The following is a 24,132-nucleotide window of genomic DNA, read 5'->3' as shown; positions in this document are numbered from 1 at the left end:
AAAGGGGAATAAGAGGAAAAAATTGAATTTCTATGGAAATCATTCATTTTGTATTTCTGATAAAATTCACAGTGAGGAAAAACAAATAGATTAGTCTAAGATTGCATTGAAATATCAGAGTCTATGAATTAAAATAAAAATAATTAGATTTAGATGTGTCATTATTTGATCTGTGAGTATAATCAGATGGCTGCCTGGAAATATCCCATTATTCATGCTCTTGCTTGATTGTACCTGAACACAAAAATGGGCAAACTAAACACTTGTTTTAAAGCAGGCTTTTTAAATTTCTGTCCACAGTTTTTTATTTTTGTGTAAGTGCTGTTTAAACTGGAATCTCTGTGGCCAGTTAAGTCTACATTTGTATTTTACTTCTGTTTTACTAAATGTCTGCACATTGTAGTACAATGTAGTACAGGATACACAAATATGTTGCTGCCTTAGTCCGCAGCCTCTGATCTGGCGCATGAAGGATCATTTGTGAGTCTTCAGATGTATATCACGAACAGTAATCATACAGTACTGCTGCGTTGTGGTCAGGGAGCTGTTTCCGAGATGGGTGTAACAGGGTAAAAGCCGCTGCCCCTCAACTGAATGTGTCTCATCTCTGCAGCAGAGCAGGAGGCAAAACTTAAACAAGTGCTCCTTGTTCACTTCATGGAAAAGTACTTAAATTATTTTAAATGCCCTTCAGTGGGAAGTTTGTGCTTCAGCATCTGCTCGTGGCTGTGTGCTTTACTGGGAGCAAGATGGTAGTGCATGAGGTCTGTGCCACCAGCCTCACCACTGGTATCCCCAGCACCTTGGTGAACATCACAAAGAAATTCACACTCAACACATTATTTAGCACATGTAAAGCAAACCTAGTGTAGATGTAGTTGCACGTTACTATGTCCTTGTAGTTTTCAAGGCACTTCCAGTGCTGCATTTCTTTCAAGTGGTAATTCAGTTAAACTGAGAAGATTCAGCACTGGTTAGAAATAACAATGTAGTCTGGAAACAGGTGTGATGATGTGGTTTCGTGAAGCTTTCATCTTTGAACAAGTGCATTTGTATGTGTCAGCTCTGTAAAGTTATGGATTTTATTTTTAGTGTTTGCTTTGTCTGTTGTTTTGTTACACAGTTGTATCTGGCATTTTTCTTACAGGTCCAGTTCACGAGACTGTGTATGATTTCTGGAGAATGATATGGCAGGAGCAATCAGCTTGTGTTGTGATGGTCACAAATTTAGTGGAAGTTGGAAGAGTAAGTTTTTGTTTCACTTTTCTTTTAATGCTGCAAGTCTAAAGAAAAACCTGCTGACAAAACATACCACTAGCAGAATGTAGATGAGTCTTGTGAAGGACCACCTTGCATCCTGAGAACAGAGGAAGGGGTAGAGTTGATAGTCCACATGTTGTTGCAGGTTACAGTATTGCATTAAAACAAAGCTAACTTCTGAAGAGCCACCACAGACAACTGAAGCTATGCTAGGTTTGTTTAGTGAAAAATCATCTGAATCCAAAATTCATTTTTTTGCAAAACAGATCTCCATATTAGGTCACTCAAATGAACACAGTAAGTATACTGCTGAGCAAATGTACTTCTGTATCAGTGACTAGAAACCAGCAATTTACAGTTCAGCAGTAACACTTTCCTCAGGGAGTAATATAAAGCATCTGGGATTACTTGCAACAGTTTGATTACTGATATGAAATGAATCCCAGTTAAACATAAAGTAGAAATGTATTGCATAACTCAGCACTAAAATAAATAATAAAAGGTCATTTTAGAAATGAATTTGATATCTAACTACAGCCATGTAAAGCAGTATAAACTCCTTGCAGCTAGTGCTTTACTCAACAGAACCATTATCCGTGACAAGTCATGTGAGTGCAGGTTCGTTTTGGAAATGTGTGAGGTAATGCAGTATGTGCGGTAACGTATCCTCAAGCTTTTATTTTTTTCGTGGGTGTAAAACACGTCCTCATTTTGTATTTAGGTCAAGTGTTACAAGTATTGGCCTGACGACACTGAAGTTTATGGTGACTTCAAAGTGACTTGTGTAGAGATGGAGCCCCTGGCAGAGTACGTGGTCAGGACCTTTACACTCGGAAGGGTGAGCACATTTTGAAAGGGCTCAGCAAAATATTGTTCCCTGGTAGCAAGGAGTATGCTAGCACATGTTCCTGTGGGATACGAAATCCCTCTGTCTGGTTAACAGGCTCACAGTGTGGGCAGCCATATCTCACTGCGGGAGTAATGTGTTGCATCAGGGCTATCCAAACATGCATGCCATCCTGGGATTTAGATTTGCCAGAAATGTTGACTGCTACCCTTCCCTCTCTCATATTCACCTTTTCTCTGTAGCCAAACTTCTGAGCTGAGCTCAAGTCCTTGGTTTTGAATCCTGCCTGTCATTCATCTCCATTCACTCTGCCCCGAATGCAGCTGAGGCAATCTCACTTAATCAAAGAACAAACTCTGTAAATGCAAGATATGTGATATAACTGTGGTCTTCTGATACGTCCTTTTACTTCCCTGTGTCTGTTGCAGGTCATTGTCTTAATTAGCAAAACTTCTGAAAATTAATAAAAATTGCATCTATGTATAGAAGAAATACCTAATGAGGCAAAAACTAGCATACTGTAGTAGCAAAAGTAAGAATGATTAACTTGAAAACAGAAATTAAAATACAATAAGACCTTTACACTTTGTATGTTCTTTGCTTTAAATAATTGGTGAAATGATGAAAATGGCATGTAGATTCTATCAATGTTATCCATTATTTGAGTCAGAGGATATCTTGCCAATGAAATACTTTGAAATTCATAACCTTTTTTTGCCTTTGTATTACAGAGAGGCTACAATGAAATCCGTGAAGTTAAACAGTTTCATTTCACTGGCTGGCCAGATCATGGAGTTCCTTACAATGCCACAGGCCTGCTTTCATTTATAAGGAGAGTCAAATTATCTAACCCTCCTAGTGCAGGACCTATTGTTGTCCATTGCAGGTGTGTACAGATGCAGTAGACTGATTTTTTCCACACCTATATATACGATCATTTACGATAGTGTCTTGTGAAGCCTTCATCATTTTGAAATAATTTGGATTTTGTTGTTTTCTTTTTGAATTGCCTGAATTCACACTACAATAGGATTTGGCTGTCTAAAGCAGTTTTTGGAAATAAACAGATTCTAATATTGCTTTCCTAAATAGACTAACCAGACATTTTCTTTTTCCTACAAGAACTGCACCAGCTAAAGCATATTAAACTCCAGGCTATCGTTTTAGGTAGCCTACAAAAATTTTGTGACAGCATTCGAGAAGTGTAGATACAGCTGCTTTGATAGCTTGGTGTTGTATATAGTGTCTGAACAGATTATTAATTTAAATCTAAGTAAACAAGTAGATGAATGAAGATGGAATGAGGTTAGTGGCAACAGACACACATTGTTGTTTCCTGTGCAAGTTTTGCAAGGTTTGTGTTGTTGGGACACAGTCCTTTCACAAATAGAATTTCCTTTCAGTACTGTGAAATGTTTAATTACATTCTATAGACAGTTACTATCCTTTACGGATTTTAAAATTCACTGTGGAAAATTCTCTGTGCTGATGTAAAAACAAATCAAGCAGGAGTATTCTGAATACTGTGCTGCCTAAATCGGTTTAGTGCTTGGCTGATAAAATGGACACTTTAATTTCTTACTGTAATGTATCACTTAGAAATCATCCCTAGTCTTATTAAATAGGGGCAAGATCTGTCATATTTTGAAGTGCATGAGCTTAATTATCTTCAAGATTTAAGTTTAATTAACTTATTTTATTTTTTACTTTAAGTACTGATCTAGGTGATAAAAGGAGAAAAACAGATTTTTTTTTTTTGCTGTTATGTAGTGGATCAAATCTAATGGGAAATGGTTGTTTTGGGCACATCAGAAGTTTTAGAAGACATTATGAAGAGAAGGAGAGAAGATAAATATTAGATAGTGGTTGTGATGAAGAAGAACTGAATGGCTTTGTAAAAATACAGTAATGGGTTTGTAGTTGTTTTAATGGAACTATTCCTAACAGTATTTACTGATCTTTTTAGTGCTGGTGCTGGACGCACAGGTTGTTATATTGTGATTGATATCATGTTAGATATGGCAGAAAGAGAAGGAGTTGTGGATATCTACAACTGTGTGAAAGCCTTACGGTCCCGTCGCATCAACATGGTACAGACAGAGGTACGTCAGTTTTCCTTCAAAGCTTTCTGAAATGTGCTCGGTCAGAATTTCACTGTTATTTGGCAAAGAGCATACAGCGGACCTGCTGAGGGGTTATTATCTCCATTTGGGAGGCAATACTCGGTACAAACAGTGCCCAGAGCCAGGGTTGTACAACAAACCTGCCAGCTCTTTCTGTCTTCATACAAGTGAGTGCCCACCTAGCTTTGTAACAAAAGGAAAGCAAAGAGGACTGTTAGGCAAGGCCTTACAGTAGGCCTATCTGTCACTTCTTTCCCAAGCTCCACTACCAGTAATTCCAGCAATCCCAAACTGAGGCTGGTTACCACCATTTTTGGACTATCTCCATCCCCTTTATCCATAATTTGGCTTACCTCTGGAACTTTGTATACATTTCATCCTCCCTTTTCAACTCATCTTTTATTTGCTTTGTTAACCTCATTGCCAAGCCTTTTTTCCTTTTCTGCCCTTCTTGTCTTCCATTATGCCTTCAGCAGCCCCCCAGAAAAAACATTGCCATAGTGATGGTGTCATAGCTCCCATTCTACCACCTGATTATCACTGAGCTGCCACAGAAACTTGGTTTATTGATCTGTATTAAGCTAGGTTTTCTGAACTACTTCACCATCTCCCTGTCCTCCCTGTAGACATCTCCCTGAGAAGTTATTTCACCTGTAATGTTGAATGTGACTATGTGCAATTGGCAGCCATGCATATCATTGTAGTTCACCGCAGTTTGTGTTCTGTGCTGCAAGACATGGCTGTTAAGGAATGAAGAAATGTTCCTGATCAACTAATCCTGCTACAGGGCCATTAATCTTTGGAAAGTGTGTGGAGTGAACTGTTTCAGTCTGACTACTTCAGCCATCCTAGTTTAATCAGCTGTTGCATGTGAATTAACAGCCTTACTACCTTTCCTTAGTCTTCCTCTCCCTTTTGCCTCTTACCTCTCATCTTTTTTCTGAGATTCATACTTAGGCAGCAAAATGGAGCTCTAATTGCAGCAAGTTCTTGTGATGGTCATCTAGACAGCAGTGGCGGCAATGGCTCCATAGCGCTGTGCGTAAGGTAGCACAAGCTGTACAGCAAGAATACAACTGTGTTTTCTGGATATGTGCTCTTGTTATAGGCACATGTTAAAGTTTCTGCTGGATAGCCTCATTGCTATCCACAGGACCTAGGTAAAGCTGAATCACTTCACTCACCTTGCTGTATAGACATGATTTATGTCTATTAGTAACTCTTCAGGTGAATAAATAGTGTAGGTGCTGTGTAAAAATTGATAGAAAGCCTGAGTGAAATAGGAATGCAGTTGTCTAGGACTCAGGATTTCTCAAGAAAGCCAGAAAAAAATAATAATAGAAAGAAACGCTGTTCCTATTGAGATATGACTTGCCCAGCTACTAGGCAATTGGTGTACTAGCTTGCATACACACACAAGGAGAATTAGCTTGCTAATCACAGGTAGTTCTTGAAGCAATTTACACTTTCTGCTAGTATTACAAGACTGAAAGCTTTTTTTGGGGGGGGGGAGAAAAAAAAAAAAAAAGTAAAGCCAGCAAGTCAGTGGCATACATACAGAAACCCACAAGCACCACAAGAAAACTGACACTCTGCCCTCCCCCTCCCCCAGTTGCTGTGTCTGTGCTTTTAACTTATACTGATGATAAACTAGTTCTGAAGAAAACATCCTTGTTAACTGCATCCCAATTATGGCAAGAGTGTGTTTGTACTAAAGCAATATTTAATGGATTGATGGACAGACACTACCTTGACTGAGTTTTACAGTATGCAGAAGATCTGTTTTTCCTAAAGGAGGGAAAGATTGGTTGTTTTTCAATAACAATAATTTTTGTTTCTTTGCCTAATTTGGTAGGAGCAGTACATCTTTATTCATGATGCCATTCTAGAAGCTTGCCTGTGTGGGGAAACTGCCATTCCTGTCTGCGAATTCAAAGCTGCTTATTTTGATATGATTAGAATAGACTCTCAGACAAACTCTTCGCATCTCAAAGATGAGTTTCAGGTATTTGCAGTTCCTACTAACTCTGTGTGACACTATTTTTTTTTTTTACCTCTGGATACATTTAATTTATTTTAATGGAAAGATTTGTTGTTGTTGTTGTTGTTTTTTAATCACATTTATAATACTTTATTCCTTACTTGTATCCCACAAAATAAAATACACCTTTATGTGCTTTACAAAGTTGTTTTAAATATGAAGTACCCCTCTTTAAATAAAATTTCAGTAAGTACCTGTCTGGAGTGAAGAGCACTGATTAGGAACCAAAGAGAGCTTTAGTTTGCATTTGCACAGCTAAGGCATAGCTTGTTTGGGCTCCAGAGGATCCTCTTTGTTTTATTCCTTTTGGAGGGGATGGTGTCATGTGGAAGCTGTTCAATGATATGTGAAGCACCTGTTACACCTGCAGTTTAATGCCCTCCAAAAGCTCCAACACAATAATCAAACAAATAGGAGCTCTTATTTGCTAATGTATTTTTGCACCCATCAAACAAAGAGGATTTGTTTATTTATTTGCTAATGTCTAATGTCTGTTTGCTAATGCTTCATGTTTTCCCACATTGCAATATTTTAAATTAATAACTTGGAGACTCTTGAGAACGATGTCTGTCAGGTCAACGTGCTAAAGCCAGTGTCCTCTCTCCCTTAGACCCTGAATTCTGTCACCCCTCGCCTGCAAGCCGAGGACTGCAGTATAGCCTGCTTGCCAAGGAACCATGACAAGAACCGCTTCATGGATATGCTGCCACCTGACAGATGTCTCCCTTTCTTAATCACTATTGATGGGGAGAGCAGCAACTATATCAATGCTGCTCTTATGGACGTAAGAGACTATCTCCTTTGTCTGCATAGTGTGCCATGAAAAGCTGTGTAATATGAGAGAGAACACTTGCTGGTTTAAGAAAGGGTAATTTTTTCGTACTATAGTGCCCAGCAAAACAGCCCTAACAAAGAAAGGTGGGGGAACGGGTAGGAAACCCCACTAGCTTGCATTGCTGGTTCAGAAGTTTTGTTATAGTTAGTCATTTGCACCCTTATGAGACCAACTGGAAAGCTCTCCTTTTCAAGAACATTACATAAAGCTCTAGTCTCCAGCCCTCCAAATCCCAGCAGCATATCAAAAATCTGCTGTTTGTCTTCAAGTAAATATTACCTACCTGAGCACAGAATCATAGAATCATTGAGGTTGGAAAAGACCTGTAAGGTCTTCTAATCCAACCTTTAACCTAGTACTGACAAGTCCACCACCTAAACCATGCTACTAAGTTCTACGTCTACATGCTTCTTGAAGACCTCCAGGAACAGTGATTCAAACACTTCCCTGGGCAGCATATTCTAATGCCACACAATCCTGTCAGTAAAGTAATTTCTCCTAATAGCCAACTTAAACCTCCCCTGGTGCAACTTGAGGCCATATCCCCTTGTCTTATCACTTAGTGCTTGGGAGAAGAACCTGATCCCCACCTTGCTACAACCTCCTTTAAGGTAACTGTAAAGTACAATAAGGTCTCCCCTGAGCCTTCTTTTCTCCAAGCTGAACAACCCCAGTTCCCTCAGCTGTTCCTCATAAGACTTGTTCTCTAGACCCTTCACCAGCTTCGATGCCCCTCTTTGGACACAAAAGCATGAGGTTACTATTGCTATTTTTGAGAAAGCCTATGTACCTTGGGGCAGGAGAGACAGAAAGAAGAACGAAATGTTTCTTTGGCATGTGTGGGGATAGGGTAGTTTTATGTTGTTTGTATTTTGAGTTGCAGATCTTTAAAGATCATTGAAGTTTGAGCGACAGAAGTACCGTTGGGGAAAAAGCTGATTGATGGGAAGAATGGAGGTGAACCTGCTTACAGTGTCTGGTAGATAAAATAGTTCAGCACATGTGCTGTCAGATACCTGCCTGTGCCTGCCATAGCATTTCCAAAGTTAGGCCCCTAAAGCCACTTTTACAGTAAATACATAAATAAGTGGCCTGGTTTTCAGAACATCTCACTTTCTCAAAAATGAATTAGTCAGAAACTGTGGTGTCAAGAAAAGATGCTGGAATAAAATGGTAAATAGCAACAAAAATCATCAGGACTGAGTGGTTATTGTCCTGGAGCTCTGCCTGAGCTAGTGCAGGAAATGTTTATCTGCTAGCAAGATGCAGTTCCTAATCTCACAATTAGCTATTGTGCCAGAAAAATAGAGGACTAGCATGTGTGAGACCAATCCATTAGAGTGTCATAGGGGCTGAATGGATGAATTTGAGTAGTGAGTAGGATTTTGGTAGTAACCAAAATCGTTTAGAATTGCAGTTAAAATTACATTAAGCACCTGGATAAAATTGATGTGATAGGGACCAACGAACACAGCTGTGTAGAGGAGCGTGATATGGGGAGAAAGTAAGACAATGAAGACAAAAAGGCTGTATGGCAGAAGGAATCCAAGTGTGTAACAGTGTGTGGCAGGCAGATAGAAACCAAGCAATGTAGTAATGGATAAGCAATCAGAAGCAAGTAAGGACAGACAGAAAAGATAGTAATAAAGGGGGAAAAAAACAGCGGAAAAGCAACACATTACAATGAAGACATATAACAAGGCTTTAAGAACAGGGTTAAAACTTTGGATAATAGAATTTTTTCATGCTCTTTTTTCTTCTGACTTTTAATGCTGATTTATTTGGAGAGGGGGACCCCGCTGCTGTGGGAAAGGAAAGGAGACTTTCCTAGCAAAACAGAAACAAAGGCTTTCGACTTTCTGCATTTACTTGTCCCTGTGTTCCCACAAAAAAAGTTGTCTGCTTCCCAGAGTGATAGCAGGTATCCTGCCTGCTCTTTTTAAAAATGTCGTCATCTTAATCTCAGTATATTCTCTTGTCTCTGGAAAGACCAGAAATGATGGGGAAAAGGGCTAGAAAAAGATCCTCTAGTACATGTTTTATTTCTTAAAAATATAAGGGAAGAATTGACAGGTGATGTTCCCATTTGCTTCTTGGGCAAATTGAGGAAGTAGGACACAGGCTGCGTGTCCATGCTGCTTCTTCTATGTGCTTCACACATTATGAAAAGATAGCGAACAATAGGGAAAAAAATGCCACCCTCCTTGTTCTGTTGTCAAATGAGTACTGATGCTAAAGGTATTGATTATGAATATGAAAAAATGAATATGTGATCTTCACAATTTACAGTAAGTAGAATGGAGAAAAAAAAAAAGTTTTATTTTCCCTTCTGGGCCTCAAACTGTGCTCTTTGAGGGCATGTTAATACATTGCATATGAAGATCCCTCATGTCAACCTGCAAGCAAGCAAGCTCACATACCAGAAGTGGTTTAGCTACCCTACCAGGTCTCTTTGCTAGGCTAACTTAATCTACTTATTTCAGTAAAAGAGTGCACAGGTGCTAAACACTTAGTGTGGGGATCTCTGCATTGCAAACAGCAGTCCCAGTACCTTGTCTTCAGATTGGCCACTTAAATTCCCATACGCCTACAAGAGTATTCACCATTTTACTCTGTTTCTCAGATTAACCTGTTGTTGCTTCCTTGCCAGTTCATATCTGTATTCCTTCACTGCAGAGCTAAACGTGCATAGTTGCAGATCATCTGCAAAAAACTTCTGTTCTCTCCTCTTGTGTTTGCTGCTAGTAATTCCTGTACTGCAGAGGCTTAGCCCCTCTGCCTCTACTTGTATCTGAGGCAACCTGTGCAGGTCTGGAACCCCTATTTGCACTTGTATATAATGCAGCACACAGAAAACGGAATCTTCTGCAAGTAGTATTTTGCTGTTTGGCCTCTGCTTTCTGGTGGAAATTAGCCCCAGTAACTCTGAAGGTCAGTACTGAAGTCCAGTAAAAGTTGCCACCAGCTTGGCATTGAGTCCTAGTACACTGTAGGGCAATGCTCTGCTTCACTCCTCTCTGGCTCTTGTTGCTGGAGTCTTCTTTCAAACTAGCAGTGCTGTCTATGGAAAACAAAATGTGAAGAGTTTTCTTGCAGAGGAGTTAAAAGGTTTTAGTTTGCTGCTGCTTTGGGGATTTCTTCTGTGAAAGTTTGCTTGAGATATTCTTGGAGCAAACTCCTTAGTGAACAATAAGGACTCTGAACCATGTAAGAAGAAAGTAGGTGATCTATGGTTGTGGCACTGAAACAGGACTTGGGGCTGAGCTTAGTCTCCAGGTCAGCTTCCGAGCTCTCATGCGGCTTGGTGTGAACAGGGTGACCTGAGTCCTCTGCGACCATCTCTGCAAAATAGAGAGCAAGTTTTCTGCTGGGTCTCCATGGCACAGTGCCTGGAGTGGCATGGACCAAGCTTCAGCTCAGAACAGTCTGGCAGAGCCCCTTCAGTTCCATCTGCACCTCTGAACTGCAGGAAGACATGGCCCATAACAGGAGATAGCAGACCTGAGCAGAGCAGCCTCTTTGTTCTTACTAGAAGCAGCAATGTTATTTTTAACATCAGCTTCAGTGAAATCTGCTGTAATTGATGTCACAGCTTTGTTCTATTTATACTTTATTTCTGTTGCAGAGTTTGAGTGGAAGTTATGAAGTACTTCCTCTACCAATGCTAATAAAATCATTTGCCTTTGCAGAGCTACAGGCAGCCAGCAGCTTTCATTGTCACGCAACATCCTTTACCAAACACTGTGAAAGATTTCTGGAGATTAGTGTATGACTACGGCTGTACTTCTCTTGTGATGTTAAATGAGGTCGACTTAGCACAGGTTAGTTTGGGGCTTGAGTTTTCCATACGCTGTCATGTACTTTAATTGCTCTGGATCCATTACATGATCAAAATGTAGAGCAGTGCAGTTATTTTACAGGTATTCTGTGGCTCTGCTTTACAGCAACTAATTAAAACTGGTAAAAGCTAGGTGTGATGTCTGCAGTGGAGCAAGACAATGCTCATATTGTAACTAAACATTTAACTGTACCCATTTTGCTCTGGCACAGGGCTGCCCACAATACTGGCCTGAAGAAGGGATTCTGCGGTACGGTCCCATCCAAGTAGAATGCATGTCCTGTTCAATGGACTGTGATGTAATAAACCGAATTTTCAGGATATGCAATCTAACAAGAGTAAGTATTATCATAACAATATGTAACTGTCGTTAACACTCTGGGCTCTTATGGTTTTTAATTTTGAATAGTAATCAAATGTTAATGTTCTTAAGACATCACCCAGAAAAGAATCAAGCATCACAATCTAATGCTAGCTTCCAGGACTTTTCTACAGCTGCACATTAAGCAGAGAGAATGGTGAGTGATAGTTGTTCTGTAACGTTCTTCCTGATGAGTAGAAGTATGAGAAGGATTGTGTTTGTTTGATGTGCAGTGAAAGAGGTATCCACATAAGAAACATACAGCGACAGGCATTTAGTTCATAAATTTTATACAACCTTTTCTGTCCTGAATCAGAAAATGCAGCACTCAGGGTGGTTCTATCACCATCACCTTCTTGGTTTGAGGTACAAGAACCACACACCCTACAAAGTGAGGTGTGAAAAGACTCTGAAAGTTCTTCTGAAGGACTCTGCACCACTGTGCTTTGACCTAAATTTGTCACCTTTTCTTGACTTCAGTACCAATGCCAGTCTTGCTTTCTCGTCAGTTCTTTCGTGCATTGCACCATCTTGCCTTTTTGCTGTCCCAAATTGTTTCACACTGTCACAGCATCTTCTCTAGCCCTGTTTGTCACAGTGTATCTTCCTCTAGCTCACCTCTATAAATTACTTACTAATGTTGCGTACAGGTAAAGAGTTACAGATGCACATGATGCAGTTGTCTATGCAGTTAACCAGCAATGCCTAGTTAACTTACCATTACTACTTCTTATCTTTTATCTAATACTGAGCAGGCCACCATCTAATATTAGATAGTGACCACCTGTGGTGGTTTTTACTGTGCTAGGCAGCTGAACTCCACCACAACCGCTCTCTCACTCCCCCTCCTTAGAAGAGGAGGGTAAGAAGTAAAGGAAAGAGCAACTCACGGGTTGAGATAAGGATAATTTAATTAAAATGAAAAAATAATTATTAAGGAAAGGTTATTATTAATTAAACAATTTAACTAAAGGGAAAAAAGGGAAAGGGGAGAAGCGAGGGGGAAAAGGAAAAAAAAACAAAACAAAACAAGTATAGGCTGTGCGGAAGTGCAGAGGAAAGAAATTAATCTCTACTTCCCACAAATGAGCGATGCTTGACTACGTCCTTGAAGGACCACATCCCTTCTCCTCAGGGCTGCTCTCAATCCATCCTCTGCCCAGCCTGTATTTGTGCTTGGGATTTCCCCAACCCAGGTGCAGGACCTTGCGCTTGGCCTTGTTGAACCTCATGAGCTTCACACAGGCCCACTTCTCAAGCCTGTCCAGGTCCTTCTGGATGGCATCCCTTCCCTCCAGTGTGTTGACTGCACCACACAGCTTGGCTTGGTGTCATTAGCAGAATTGCTGAGGGTGCACTCAATTCCACTGTCCATGTCACCGACAAAGATGTTAAACCACATCAGTCCAAATACCGACTCCTGAGGAACACCACTTTTCACTGATCTCCACTTGGACATTGGACCATTGACTGCAACTCTTTGAGTGTCACCATCCAGCAAATTCCTTACCCACCAAGTGGTCCATCCATCAAATCCACGTCTCTCCAATTTAGAGACAAGGATATTGTGCAAGACAGTGTCAAATGCTTTGCTCAAGTCCAGGTAGATGATGTCAGTTGCTCTTCCCTTATCCACCAATGCTGTAACACCATCATAGAAGTCCACCAGATTTGTCAGGCATGATCTGCCCTTAGTGAAGACATGTTGGCTGTAGAAGAATAGCTGTGAGCAAGGCACAGATTACTGTGTATATAAAGAATTATTTATCATCATCATTTTGGTCACACTGGTTTTTTCCAAGTACAGAGATCAGTTTGCATGTGGTTAGTATTTTATCCAAACCCTTTATTTTGCTTATATTCAGAGTTAAGAAAAACATTTTCAGCTCTTCATACATTGTTTGGAAACTACAGGAAGCAGAGGTGTGGGGCACACTGGTAAATATTACACTACAGCATTTTTTTGTTGTATGCTGAGATTTCCTTTTTGGGGGGGGGGGTGGGTCCTTTTCTTATTTTCACTTTTTCCATTTCTTTTTTACTGTGGTTTGATTTTCTACTCCTCTACTTCTCTTCGTTTCCTGTGCATTTTGCCTTTACATCTTATTTCTGAATATCACAGAATGGCCAGGGTTGGAAGGGCCCTCTGAAGATCATCTAGTCCAACCCCCTGCTGAGCAGGATCACCTAGAGCACATTGCGCAGGATGGCATCCAGGCAGCTTTTGAATATCTCCAGAGAAAGAGACTCCATAGCCTCTCTGGGCAACCTGTGTCAGTGCTCTGTCACCCTCACAGTAAAGAAGTGCCCCCTCATATTCAGCTGGAACCTCCTGTGCTTCAGTTTGTGCCAATGCCTCTCATCCTCTCGCTGAGCACAACTGAAGAGAGACCAACTCCATCCTCTCAACACCCTCCCCTCAGATATTTATACACATTTATGAGGTCTCCCCTCAGTCTTCTCTTTTCCAGGCTAAACAGGCCCAGTTCTCTCAGGCTGTCCTCATATGACAGATGCTCCAGTCCTCTGATCATCCTATTAGCCCTCGTCTGGACTCATTCCAGTAGCTCAATGTCCCTCTTGTACTGGGGAGCCCTGAACTGGATGCAGTACTCCAGGTGTGGCCTCACCAGGGCTGAGCAGAGGGGGAGGATCACCTCCTTTGACCTGCTGGCAACGCTCTTCCTAATGCACCCCAGGATACCGTTGGCCTTCTTGGCCACAATGGGACATTGCTGACTCGTGGTCAGCCTTCTGTCCAGCAGGACCCCCAGGTCCTTCTCTGCAGAGCTGTGCTTCAGCGGGTCAGCCACCAGCCTGTACTGGTGCTTGGGGTTATTCCTCCCTAGGTGCAGGTCCCTGCACTTGCCATTGTTGAACTTCATGAGGTACCTCTCAGCACAACCCTTCAGCCTGTCAAGGTCCCTCTGAATGGCGGCACAGCCTTCTGGGGTGCTCTGTTCTTCTTATTCTCTTTGCACTATTCTTCCTTTTCCAAAATCCACATTCATATTCCTTTTCACCTGCCTTGGCTCCAAGAAACTGAGCAGACTATTTATTTTTCCAATAATTGAGGCCTTTCTTGTCATCTTAATTCTATTCAAAACTCTTCCCATGTAGCATCTAACACATGGAAGGCTCAGAGACTAACAGCAATGATTATAATAGTGTGGCAAAAAGGGAAGACGTAATTCAAGGAAAAAGGTCATATTTGCACACCAATATTACTTGTTTATTTCTAATGGGGTCAATTCATGTATGGGAAAGTTTGAAACTGAGCCAAAGGTATGCCTCTTTGTTTCTGTAGGTCTCAAAATTTAACAAATGTTTTTTTGTTCATTACTGGTGCTAAGAGTGAAACTTCTTGACAGGCAGAATCTAGGGAATTTGGACATTTAGTCAGGATAGGTTGCAATACTGATTGATAAACTTGAAGTTATATTCAATATAGTTACTTTTTTAACCTTTTCTCCCTTTTTTTTAAATCTTTGTTGAGCCCAAGGAGTATGAATTAACTAAAGACCTATCATGCAATGTATACATGTTGTAATCTGTCCACAGTATAAACACTTAGGTATCATATTAGTTTTATATTTTGGTTTTCTAAACCAAAATGTAAGCGTGCCCTATTGAACTAAACCTCTTTGATTTCTCTCAGCCGCAAGAGGGCTATCTGATGGTGCAACAGTTCCAGTATTTGGGATGGGCTTCTCACAGAGATGTACCAGCTTCCAAGAGATCCTTCTTAAAGTTAATCCTCCAGGTTGAAAAATGGCAAGAGGAATGCGAAGAAGGGGAAGGCCGGACCATCATTCATTGCCTGTGAGTAATTTTGAGAAAGTCAGTTGCTACTCTTCAAATAAGTGCTTTTAAATTGGTTCATGTTTTAAATTCAACCGATACTCTAAAGGCCATATTCTTGTGTGCTTATTCTTGTGTCCTTTTTGCTTAAAAATAAAAGAAAAATAAAATATATCACTGGCACTCTAGGCCAGCCGTTGGTCAACTTTCAGGTTTGTATCGGGTCAAAGTACCGTGATTATGAGTATTTTAGATATGATACTACAGTGATACTGTGTATTGTCTCCTCTGTACATAATAGCAAGTTTTTCAAGTGGAAAATATTTACAGATGAATTTCTTCTGTACAGTTTGAGTTTTTGTGGTAAGGAAGTATTTTATGCTGAGTGCCGAATGCCAAATTATTTTTTGTGTACGTCTTGTATATCTTGTATTGCCTTTTTTTTTTTATTGCCTACTATATTTTGAGGTGTTTAGACTGAAAGGTATGGATATAAGAAATGTGATAAAAGTTCTGTAACATGATCCTAAAAATACTGTTGGTAAATGACCACTGGCTACTTATCTGAGTAGTCTAATATTCTAAAAAGAGTGCTCAGTTCATTAAATGTATTACCAGTAAAATTTCATCTAAAAAAAAGAAATGGTTTGGGGGTTTTAAAAAGGCAGTGTCTTTTTCTCCGTCAGCAGAGGATGATCAATCTCTTTCCTTTATATTTACATTTGTACTTATATTTGTATCTATATTTATATTTCCTAGATATTTAAATATAGAGTTTAAATCTTAGAAATTACATTACACATTTCTCCTTTTTTAAAAAAAGGCTTCTGTGTATATGTTCAGAATTACCTTGTAGCCCCTTTCTGCCTGCCCCTCCTCAGTATACATGGAACTTTGTGGCTAATTTAAACTTAACAAGGAAAAGCACATACCTGAATTTCTTTGAAGTGAAGATTAAAATAGTTCAGAAGTGCCCCCAAAGGTCAACAAGATACCAAATCAATGATGCCTTGGCATTACTCTGGCTAGATAACCCTCATACTCTAAGATAATTTAAATGAGTCTCCTTCCAGAAGTAAATGGAAAACATTGTACTTGTCATTGAGCTTGTTTTTTAATTTCTAATGTCTCTTTAAACTGGGCTATAAGCTGGGTGGCATGGTGGGCTGCAAGGGCAGAATTCAAGTTATTGAGAGCAAGATCAGAAACACCAAGTGTCTCAGACCAAACCCACTGGAGCTGCAAAAATGATTGCTAAAACCTAGTCTCCTTGTGGGAGTTGCTCATGCTTACCGAGCGAAAGAACAGAAGTTTGTATTGGATTCTCTGTTATGCCCTAGTGACATTTAATCATCTCTTCTCCTTGCATACAGAAACGGTGGTGGCCGGAGTGGGATGTTCTGTGCCATCGGCATTGTGGTTGAGATGGTAAAAAGGCAGAATGTGGTTGATGTCTTCCATGCTGTGAAGACTTTGAGGAACAGTAAACCCAACATGGTAGAAACTCCGGTAAGCACAAGTCCATCAGGGTTACTGCAAATGGCTGGGGAGCTGGAGGCTCTTATTGTGTGAGCTGTTCTCTCAGTCCTGTGTCCATAAAACAGAGCAACCTTTGTGGGACTTCAGCTAAAAGAAGAAAGGGACCTGGATTTTGGCCTCCCATTGTAGCATATATTGAGCGGAGGCTGGTCTGATTCTTAGCATGAGCATAAGGTTGGGAAACGTTACATCTTGTGTTGGAAATTTGTTGTTATGTACACACTAGTCAGCACCGTGAGAGGCCGGGCTAAGCATTTATGCTACTCATCTTTTAGTGGTACTCTTATTTTCATAAAAAACGCTTTCATTTAACAGTGTGAACTTTAATCTCTCAAAATAACCTGGTCTATTTGAAGAGAAGTTGTGGCATGTTGTGCTCACACAAACCATCCTGAAATTTCACAGAGCAAAATATTTCTTCTTGGTAGGAATCAGCTGTAATGGAGATTGTCATGTTTTACTTCTTAATAACAACTGCTGTTTTGGAAGCTATACTGAATAATGGTAATGTTTGTTACTCAGATTTATAGTAGTCAAAATGATACCTCAACTTTAAAATCAAAGACTATTGAATCTTGTGTTTGGAAATTAGTACATAAACAATAGAAGCCTGAATTGGCAAAACCACAAGATGAAAAAATATTTCTATGTACATTGCCAGAACTCAAAACAACCTTCACTATTTTGATGAATGTGTGTGCATACAGCATGTCTGTCCATGTCATCACTTGAGTCACCAAAACTGAACATCGTGGAAAGTGCTTTAAAAATTCCTTCTTCTCCCAAGTGGATTTTTTTTCTTCCTTGTAGATGAATGTGAAAGCAGGTTAGACAGTGTTTGGGTGCTTCTGCCATTTGACTCTCACACTGCCAGCAGCCAGTGTCACTTTTCAGCCAGATGGCTGCCTACAGCATGAAATTCAGGGATGCCAATTGAAATTAAAAATGTTTTGCAGTTTATGCATCCTGAAAATTGCTTCTGACCTTGTGAACTTGCATATTGAGCAAAATGGCTGTAGCTGCATTTTCTCACACTGCCCTTTTTCCAGGTGTCAGTGTTTGTTTAGTATCAAGTGGCTTCCATGGCACAATTTGCTTAATTATTGTGTATCACTTCCATCCATTGCTACTGCATAAATTAAAAAATGGTTAACATATTAACAGCTAGAACATATTGCAGCAGCAATAGCATTGGTCTAGGTGTTGCTGGTTTAGCTGCAAATACTTCACAATCTGCAGTGCTATAGACTTCTCAGACACAACACATTGAATTGCTGCCTGGATTTCAGTTCACTGCTGTGAGGAAAACAGGTTTGATCACATGGAAAATTACTTGTGTCACTGTAAAGAGAGGCCAAGGTAGATTGTGTATGTTTCTGATAAATGATCTGAAAACTTATATTTAGTTTTAGAATAGTCCTGAATTCCACTGTAGCTTTCATCTGCAGGTACTGAATTTCCGTAGTTACGTGTTTCTGTGCTGTGTGGGTTTTTATTCAGAACTCTTGAACAGCAGCAGCTGTTGAGTCGCTAGTTAGAAAACAAACCAGGAAAACCAATATACAACATTGTCATGTGCCCTACATTCAGCAGCATGATCAGATAACAAAAAAGAGCAGCACAATAAAACCTTTAAGATATCCCCACCACTTCCTGCTAATGGATCACACTGGCTTACTTTGCAAACAAAAATAAATCACAAAAGCAGGTTTGTTTTGTTGTGAGGACAATACGGATTGGATTTATTTCCTTGTTTTTTCTTCTCACTGCCTTCTCCTCTCTCCTTCCCCCTCCCTCTCCACAAGTACTGGCTCTGAACAGAAGGATTGTTAAAGGGAAACACTAAGCACGATGAACTTCTGAGCTTTAACTTCTCTTTTAAATGTGCATTCTCATCTCCTGTACCTTACATCATTACTACTGAAAAAGTGGGCTGAGCGAGCGCCCAGCGGAGCTTGGTGTCATAGTTCAATATTCCCCAGCCATCCAGGCAGCAGGCAGTAGTTACCTGCTAAATATCAGCTAACTTAAATATAAATGGTGTATCAGAGTTGAGCTGCTTCACTGCAAGAATGCTCTGGCTGATAGGAGAACTTTTCATGTTCAATAACCAGTTCAGAAGCTGAAAAAATCAGAGAAGCAAATCATTGCATTTCATGGTCAGGGTTTTTTTCCACTTTGTTGGTTAGGGGGAGTTTTTAAATCAGAGGTGGTAATATGCTTGTGTAATAGAGGAAAAAAAAAAAGAAAAAAAAGAAAACCCAAGCACATCAAGCTTGAAGTTAAAGTTGCATAGTAGTTGGCAAAATGTATTCTTGTTTGTAGATATTGCTGCTGTTTAAGGCTTTAGAATCTTGATTTTAACTTTTTCTCTGATATTTTTTCTCTTCCCTTTAAAGGAGCAATATCGCTTCTGCTACGACATTGCACTGGAGTACCTGGAATCCTCTTAGTTGGAATGGATGTGACAAAGTTCACCAAATATATGAATCTCAATAAGCTGTTTTGACAACAGTTCTTGATCCTGTGAAGAAAGATTTTAGGGGAAGGGGGAGGGGGGGTTAAATTTTAAATGCAAAGTATTTTTCTTATGAAGTTGTGTATCTTAATAAAAGATCTCAATCCGTTTCTATGCTTGTATACAGTATCAACATTTAGTGCCACATAAATACTATTTAATGAAAACCAGAGTCAGAAGAGATTTGCGCAAATTAGGACTTTCCAGTGTTTGTATATGCAGCCGTCTCTCAATTACAGTAGAGCGACCATCTGTTGCATGTATCGATATTTCCTATATGGTATTAATTTTCCTTTTTTTTTCATTTGATACATTGTTAAAGTACAATAACAGTGCAGATTGATAGTAAGATTCATTCTTTATACGTTTCAAGTGTTGCATATATATATTATATATAGTTTAAAAAAAAACTGGCTTATTTTGTTTTAATGTGCAATGATGGCTGGATCACATAAAGATCTTTATAAAGAAACTTAAACATAAGCCAAAGACTCAAGTGTAAATATGTCTATATGGAGAAAGCACATGTATTTATTGTTTACTCGCATTCCTTTTTTGATGGCTGAAAAAAGAAGAATCATTTTTCTTGAAGAAAGGTGTTTTTTTTTTGCTGAAATCAAGTGTAAACAATTTTTGTAGTTTATTTTTTTGTATGTTTTAGTGTAAGTAGAAGACATACTTTTTATGCATAGACCAAGAAACATTGGTATAGTGGTTTTGTTGTGTACATGCTTGTGATTCAAATCCGTGTAAACAGTTACAGAAGGTCTTTTACTGGAGGACCAAAATCAGAACATTTTGCTGAAAATGTATAGTTTTTCACATTTGCATTAGTTAAATACTGATCAAAAACAATATAAGGAAGGGTACAAATCAAAATGGCCTTGCCTATGACTTGCACAGCATTGGAAGAAATTTTTAAGCACCATTAGAATTTTAAGGGATTTGATTGTTTGAAAAATATTGAAGCACAGATCAACAGGAGAACTGCCAGGCAAATAGATGGCTCTACACTTGCCCTTTGGGGTGAAAAGTATTTGTTTAGCAAATTGTAAAATTAAGCAATGTTTATTTTGATGTTTACGAACATGTAAGCTTTGCTTCCAAGAAAGCAAAATTTGAATAAACCAATGCCAGATTCTGATTATAGTTGTGGTGTACAAAATATTACTGTGCTTTTGCTTAGCTTGTATCCATTTGTTCACAAGGTTTCCTATATTTTGCCAACTAAAATCATTCCAGTCTCTTTTTGGTCTTTTTTAGAACTGACAGTAAAATGATAAGGTGCTTATAAAAATTCTGTAAAGTAAGAGTGAATTAAACTTTTATTTAAAGATTATTTTATATGATTTCCTATTCTGACAACCTCTCACTGTCCTTGTTAAGGATTAATTTTTGCCCATAGACTGATACATTTGTATACGGAAGATCTTAAAAGAAAATTGTACTATTTTTCACTTCAGAATTTCAGGGAATATTTAAAAACACTCCATATCACATGTATGAAAACAAGTGCATTAAGTTTCTTTCTTTCTTCAGGCACATGGAATTAGCCTTCTAAAACTATAAGTGGTGGGGAAATGTTTAAAGAAATTCTGCTTCTCACTTTTTTTTTTTCAGTGCCCCCATCTGTATTGCTTACATAACCACCTCTTCCAGATCTTAGAAGAAGACATTTTCTTTTCTTGCACAGTGGCCTGCAGGTGTTCAAGGCCAGGCTGGATAGGGCTTTGGGCAACCTGGTCTTGAAGCAGGAGGTGTCCCTGCCCATGGCAGGGGGTTGGAACCGGATGGTCTTTAAGGTTCCTCCCAACCCAAGACGTTCCATGATTCTATGAAAGCCACCAGCAGCAGTATGACAATGTGTCAGTGGCTTTTGCCATGGAGCAACCCACAGGTTTCAAGACTGATCAAAATCTTGCTGTTGGCTCCGCTCTTGCCAAAGTATTAGCACAGATATGGCCAAGTGGCTACATCCTGTGAGGCACTTACGCTCTGCTTTCCTCAGCTGCATGAAATGAAGACAAGATGAACATAAGCAGTAAGCAGTGAGCAAATGGGCATCAAGTCAGAGTAGAAAGAAGAGGTACAAAAGACTTCATCTGTGGAGGAATTAGAGGTGATTCAAATTTGAAATAAGGTTAAATGAGATCTAACGTCACAATGAGAAGAAAAAAGGAGTGTACAAGTTGCCAAAAACATGATTGTTCTGTGCAAGCAGGTATTCCTTGCTGTAAAACTGAGAAATAATGACTTGAGTGTCCTAGTCTCCATAGTTGCTAGTGGAAGAAGTGCTGATTGCCACTTCTATGGCTTTGGTTCATTTTCTTTAGAACACTAACCAAAGACATAGCTTAGGGATGTGTTTAAATTATTTGGATTTTCCCTAACTAAGCAGATTGTAGCATCCAACACTGAAGGAGCATATCAGGCCTCAAGCACCTTACATACATGGATGTGTCTAAAACAGTGATATTCCTGTTGTGGAGACTGATGTCAGCTAAAACTAAAGCTCTTGAACATCAGCATGAGAGAGATTTTTTTACTTTTTTAGCCTTCTGAATCTGCCTTTCCTGTTCATAGTGACCCAGCTCCAGCAGAAGCAGTTGTGAAGGGACCCAGTTGCTGAGCATTTATCAAGGTACTGAAAGATCGGTCTCCAGATGGTTGAGGAGATCCTAGCATTTATATTTCCTACTTTCTGGGTAAATGCTGTCATCAAGAAAATACAGTATTGAAAGGGATTGTGCCTTTCTGGATAACTGTCACAGGCATAAGTTTGAAGCTAGTATGCTCAGTGTATACAAGCAGTTACTGCAATTTATTTCATTCAAGAGCTCACTTGGATCATAGAATTATTTTGTTTATGGTAAGTCTTTGCCTTGCCCAAGATACTACATTAAGAAACATAATATTTCTTAGAAAAATAAAGTAAAAGCTACTGCAGGAGTCTGCTATTTCAAATGGGTTAACAATTTCCAAAATCTAAGGTCTAATAAAGCCAACGATGAAAGCAATGGTAAGCAAGTGCTATGTCATTGAGCCTCCAAAGTGAATTGAAATGTTAAAGGACAAGAAAGGGGAAGCCTGAGAAAAAATGTTGCAGACTCATTGCATGGCCAGGCCACCTGGACTGACAAATGACAATATAAAGGGCCTTTTTAAAGCTTCATTCTGCTGCTGTGTCAGAAGAAACCCTGAGATCTTGAAATAAATGTAAAAGCTGCTTTTATAGTGCCCTGCTCTGTACTGAAAAGAAAAGTAACTCATTTTCTGCTGTACTTTCCTGTGTCACGTAGAGGTCTGAATTGAGTTAAGTGATCCTAATCTCACAAAGGAGCTTTTGTGGTGGTTTATTGCTGGTGCTCTTCCTTTGTTAAACAGACAAAGGTCTTGTAACCTCAGCAGAGCCAGGATAGTCAAGGATATCTGTGAATATTCACTTCTGTCTTTACCTTTTGGACTTGAATAATTGTTTGCACCAGCTTCTATATACTGAGGTTGACTTTCAAGAATATGCAGAGGTTTAGTCCTGTAAGTTTCCCCTCAGCTAAATGCAGCAAAACCTTTTCTTTATTACTATTATTATTTAACTAAAGGCTCAGTTCCAACAAAATTTGAGGTGCTTACAATATAGGAGTGTTTCTGAATTATTTTAAGCTTGCTGGATGTTTTTTTCTTCAAACTGAAGTAAAAGAATAATGTAAAATGGTGGTGGTTGACAGGCATACGCATTAGTTTGCCCAACTTTTCTCAGAAATTAGTTATTTCCCTGCTCTAGGGTTTAGATTCCTAATTTATGCAGATATTGACATGTATGATGACAAGCGCAAAAGGATGCTTACCTAGTAATAATGGTTATTAACTGTGGCTTGGCCAGCAAAGAACAGGTGGTTTTGTGCCTTGTTGAGATGCAAAAGCTTGATTTCAATAGACTTTTGTAACCCTTTCTAGCTTCCATCTGGATCAGAAAATAGTTCTGACTTCATGAATTATATCAAGATAAATTTGAAAACCCCATATGTTCAGAGATTCACAAACCCACTAAGTAAGCAGAAAAAAAAATAATAAACCTACATTAAAGGAACAGCAATGAAACACCTCTTCTGAACCTGGAACCAAACTTTTTTTTTTCTTTCTTTCTTTTTTTTTTTTTTTCCAAGCTTTAGAGTATTCTGGAGCTTTTTTGGTAATCAGCATGAAATGTCATCTGGCAAAACACGGTACCTCCAGATTGTGATAAGATGTGCATATTTTTCTGCCAGGTGCAAAGCAATGTGAGCTCTTTCCATTTCACGATGGAAAACTCTGTCTTTTCTGTATCTGATTGCTTGTCTAACAGTAACTGAAATGACACAGTATTCAGCTGAGTCCCGAAATGTTGAGGAAAGTTACTGTCTTTTTGCGCTCCAACAGCAAACATGAAACTGGAGATTATAGTACTTTTAGAGTTTCTCTCCCGAGATAACCAGATTGAGTTGTTTTCTGTAGCAGACATAAGGACAAACTATGAGAAGTTTCAGAAAAGTTTTGAAAGATGTTTGTTGTGCTAGAAATTGTGCTTGTGGACTTCAGTCCCAACAGGTGAAATCCCAGTTCATTTACAGTCAAGGACGTAAGTCTTACTAGTCATGTTTCATTAGCATTTCTGATCCATTGGCTGTATCCATGATCAGGCACAATAAGTAGATAGCCCATCCGGACCAACACTCTGAACTATCTGTAGGACATAATCTGGTGCTCTAGCCTTTTTCCCCAGTTTCAGGATGAAGTTGTTACGAGACTTGCTGATGATACAGAATAGAAATACAAAATTGCCTCTATTTACTGAAAACTCTTGAAACCACCTGCTGAAGGGGTGTATGCATTCATTTTGAGTTAGGTAGAAATCATAGACTTAGGAAGCTGTGGCAGTGCTGCAATCTTTTCTGTTGCACAAAATTGTATCATTGAAGCTTCACTTGATGCA

At 39.3% G+C, this 24,132-nt stretch overlaps 1 protein-coding gene across 4 annotated transcripts in view; it reads left to right on the top strand.

Moving 5' to 3' along the window:
* Positions 1–20,502, top strand: part of PTPRK (protein tyrosine phosphatase receptor type K) — a 418,105-nt gene extending 397,603 nt beyond the window's left edge. For all 4 annotated transcript variants that reach the window (XM_040551725.1, XM_040551724.1, XM_040551727.1 and 1 more), the window contains 11 exons: positions 1,148–1,245; positions 1,982–2,098; positions 2,839–2,993; positions 4,074–4,209; positions 6,086–6,235; positions 6,882–7,055; positions 10,796–10,927; positions 11,157–11,282; positions 14,964–15,127; positions 16,480–16,615; positions 19,045–20,502. In XM_040551725.1, the coding sequence (XP_040407659.1) occupies positions 1,148–1,245; positions 1,982–2,098; positions 2,839–2,993; positions 4,074–4,209; positions 6,086–6,235; positions 6,882–7,055; positions 10,796–10,927; positions 11,157–11,282; positions 14,964–15,127; positions 16,480–16,615; positions 19,045–19,098 (1,442 nt within the window). In that variant the 3' untranslated portion in view covers positions 19,099–20,502. The remainder of the gene's footprint in view (positions 1–1,147; positions 1,246–1,981; positions 2,099–2,838; positions 2,994–4,073; positions 4,210–6,085; positions 6,236–6,881; positions 7,056–10,795; positions 10,928–11,156; positions 11,283–14,963; positions 15,128–16,479; positions 16,616–19,044) is intronic.
* Positions 20,503–24,132: the final 3,630 nt, after the last annotated feature.

Source organism: Cygnus olor, chromosome 3, assembly GCF_009769625.2.
Source record: "Cygnus olor isolate bCygOlo1 chromosome 3, bCygOlo1.pri.v2, whole genome shotgun sequence".
Lineage (NCBI taxonomy): Eukaryota > Metazoa > Chordata > Aves > Anseriformes > Anatidae > Cygnus > Cygnus olor.
This window is presented reverse-complemented; position numbering and strand designations above follow the sequence as displayed.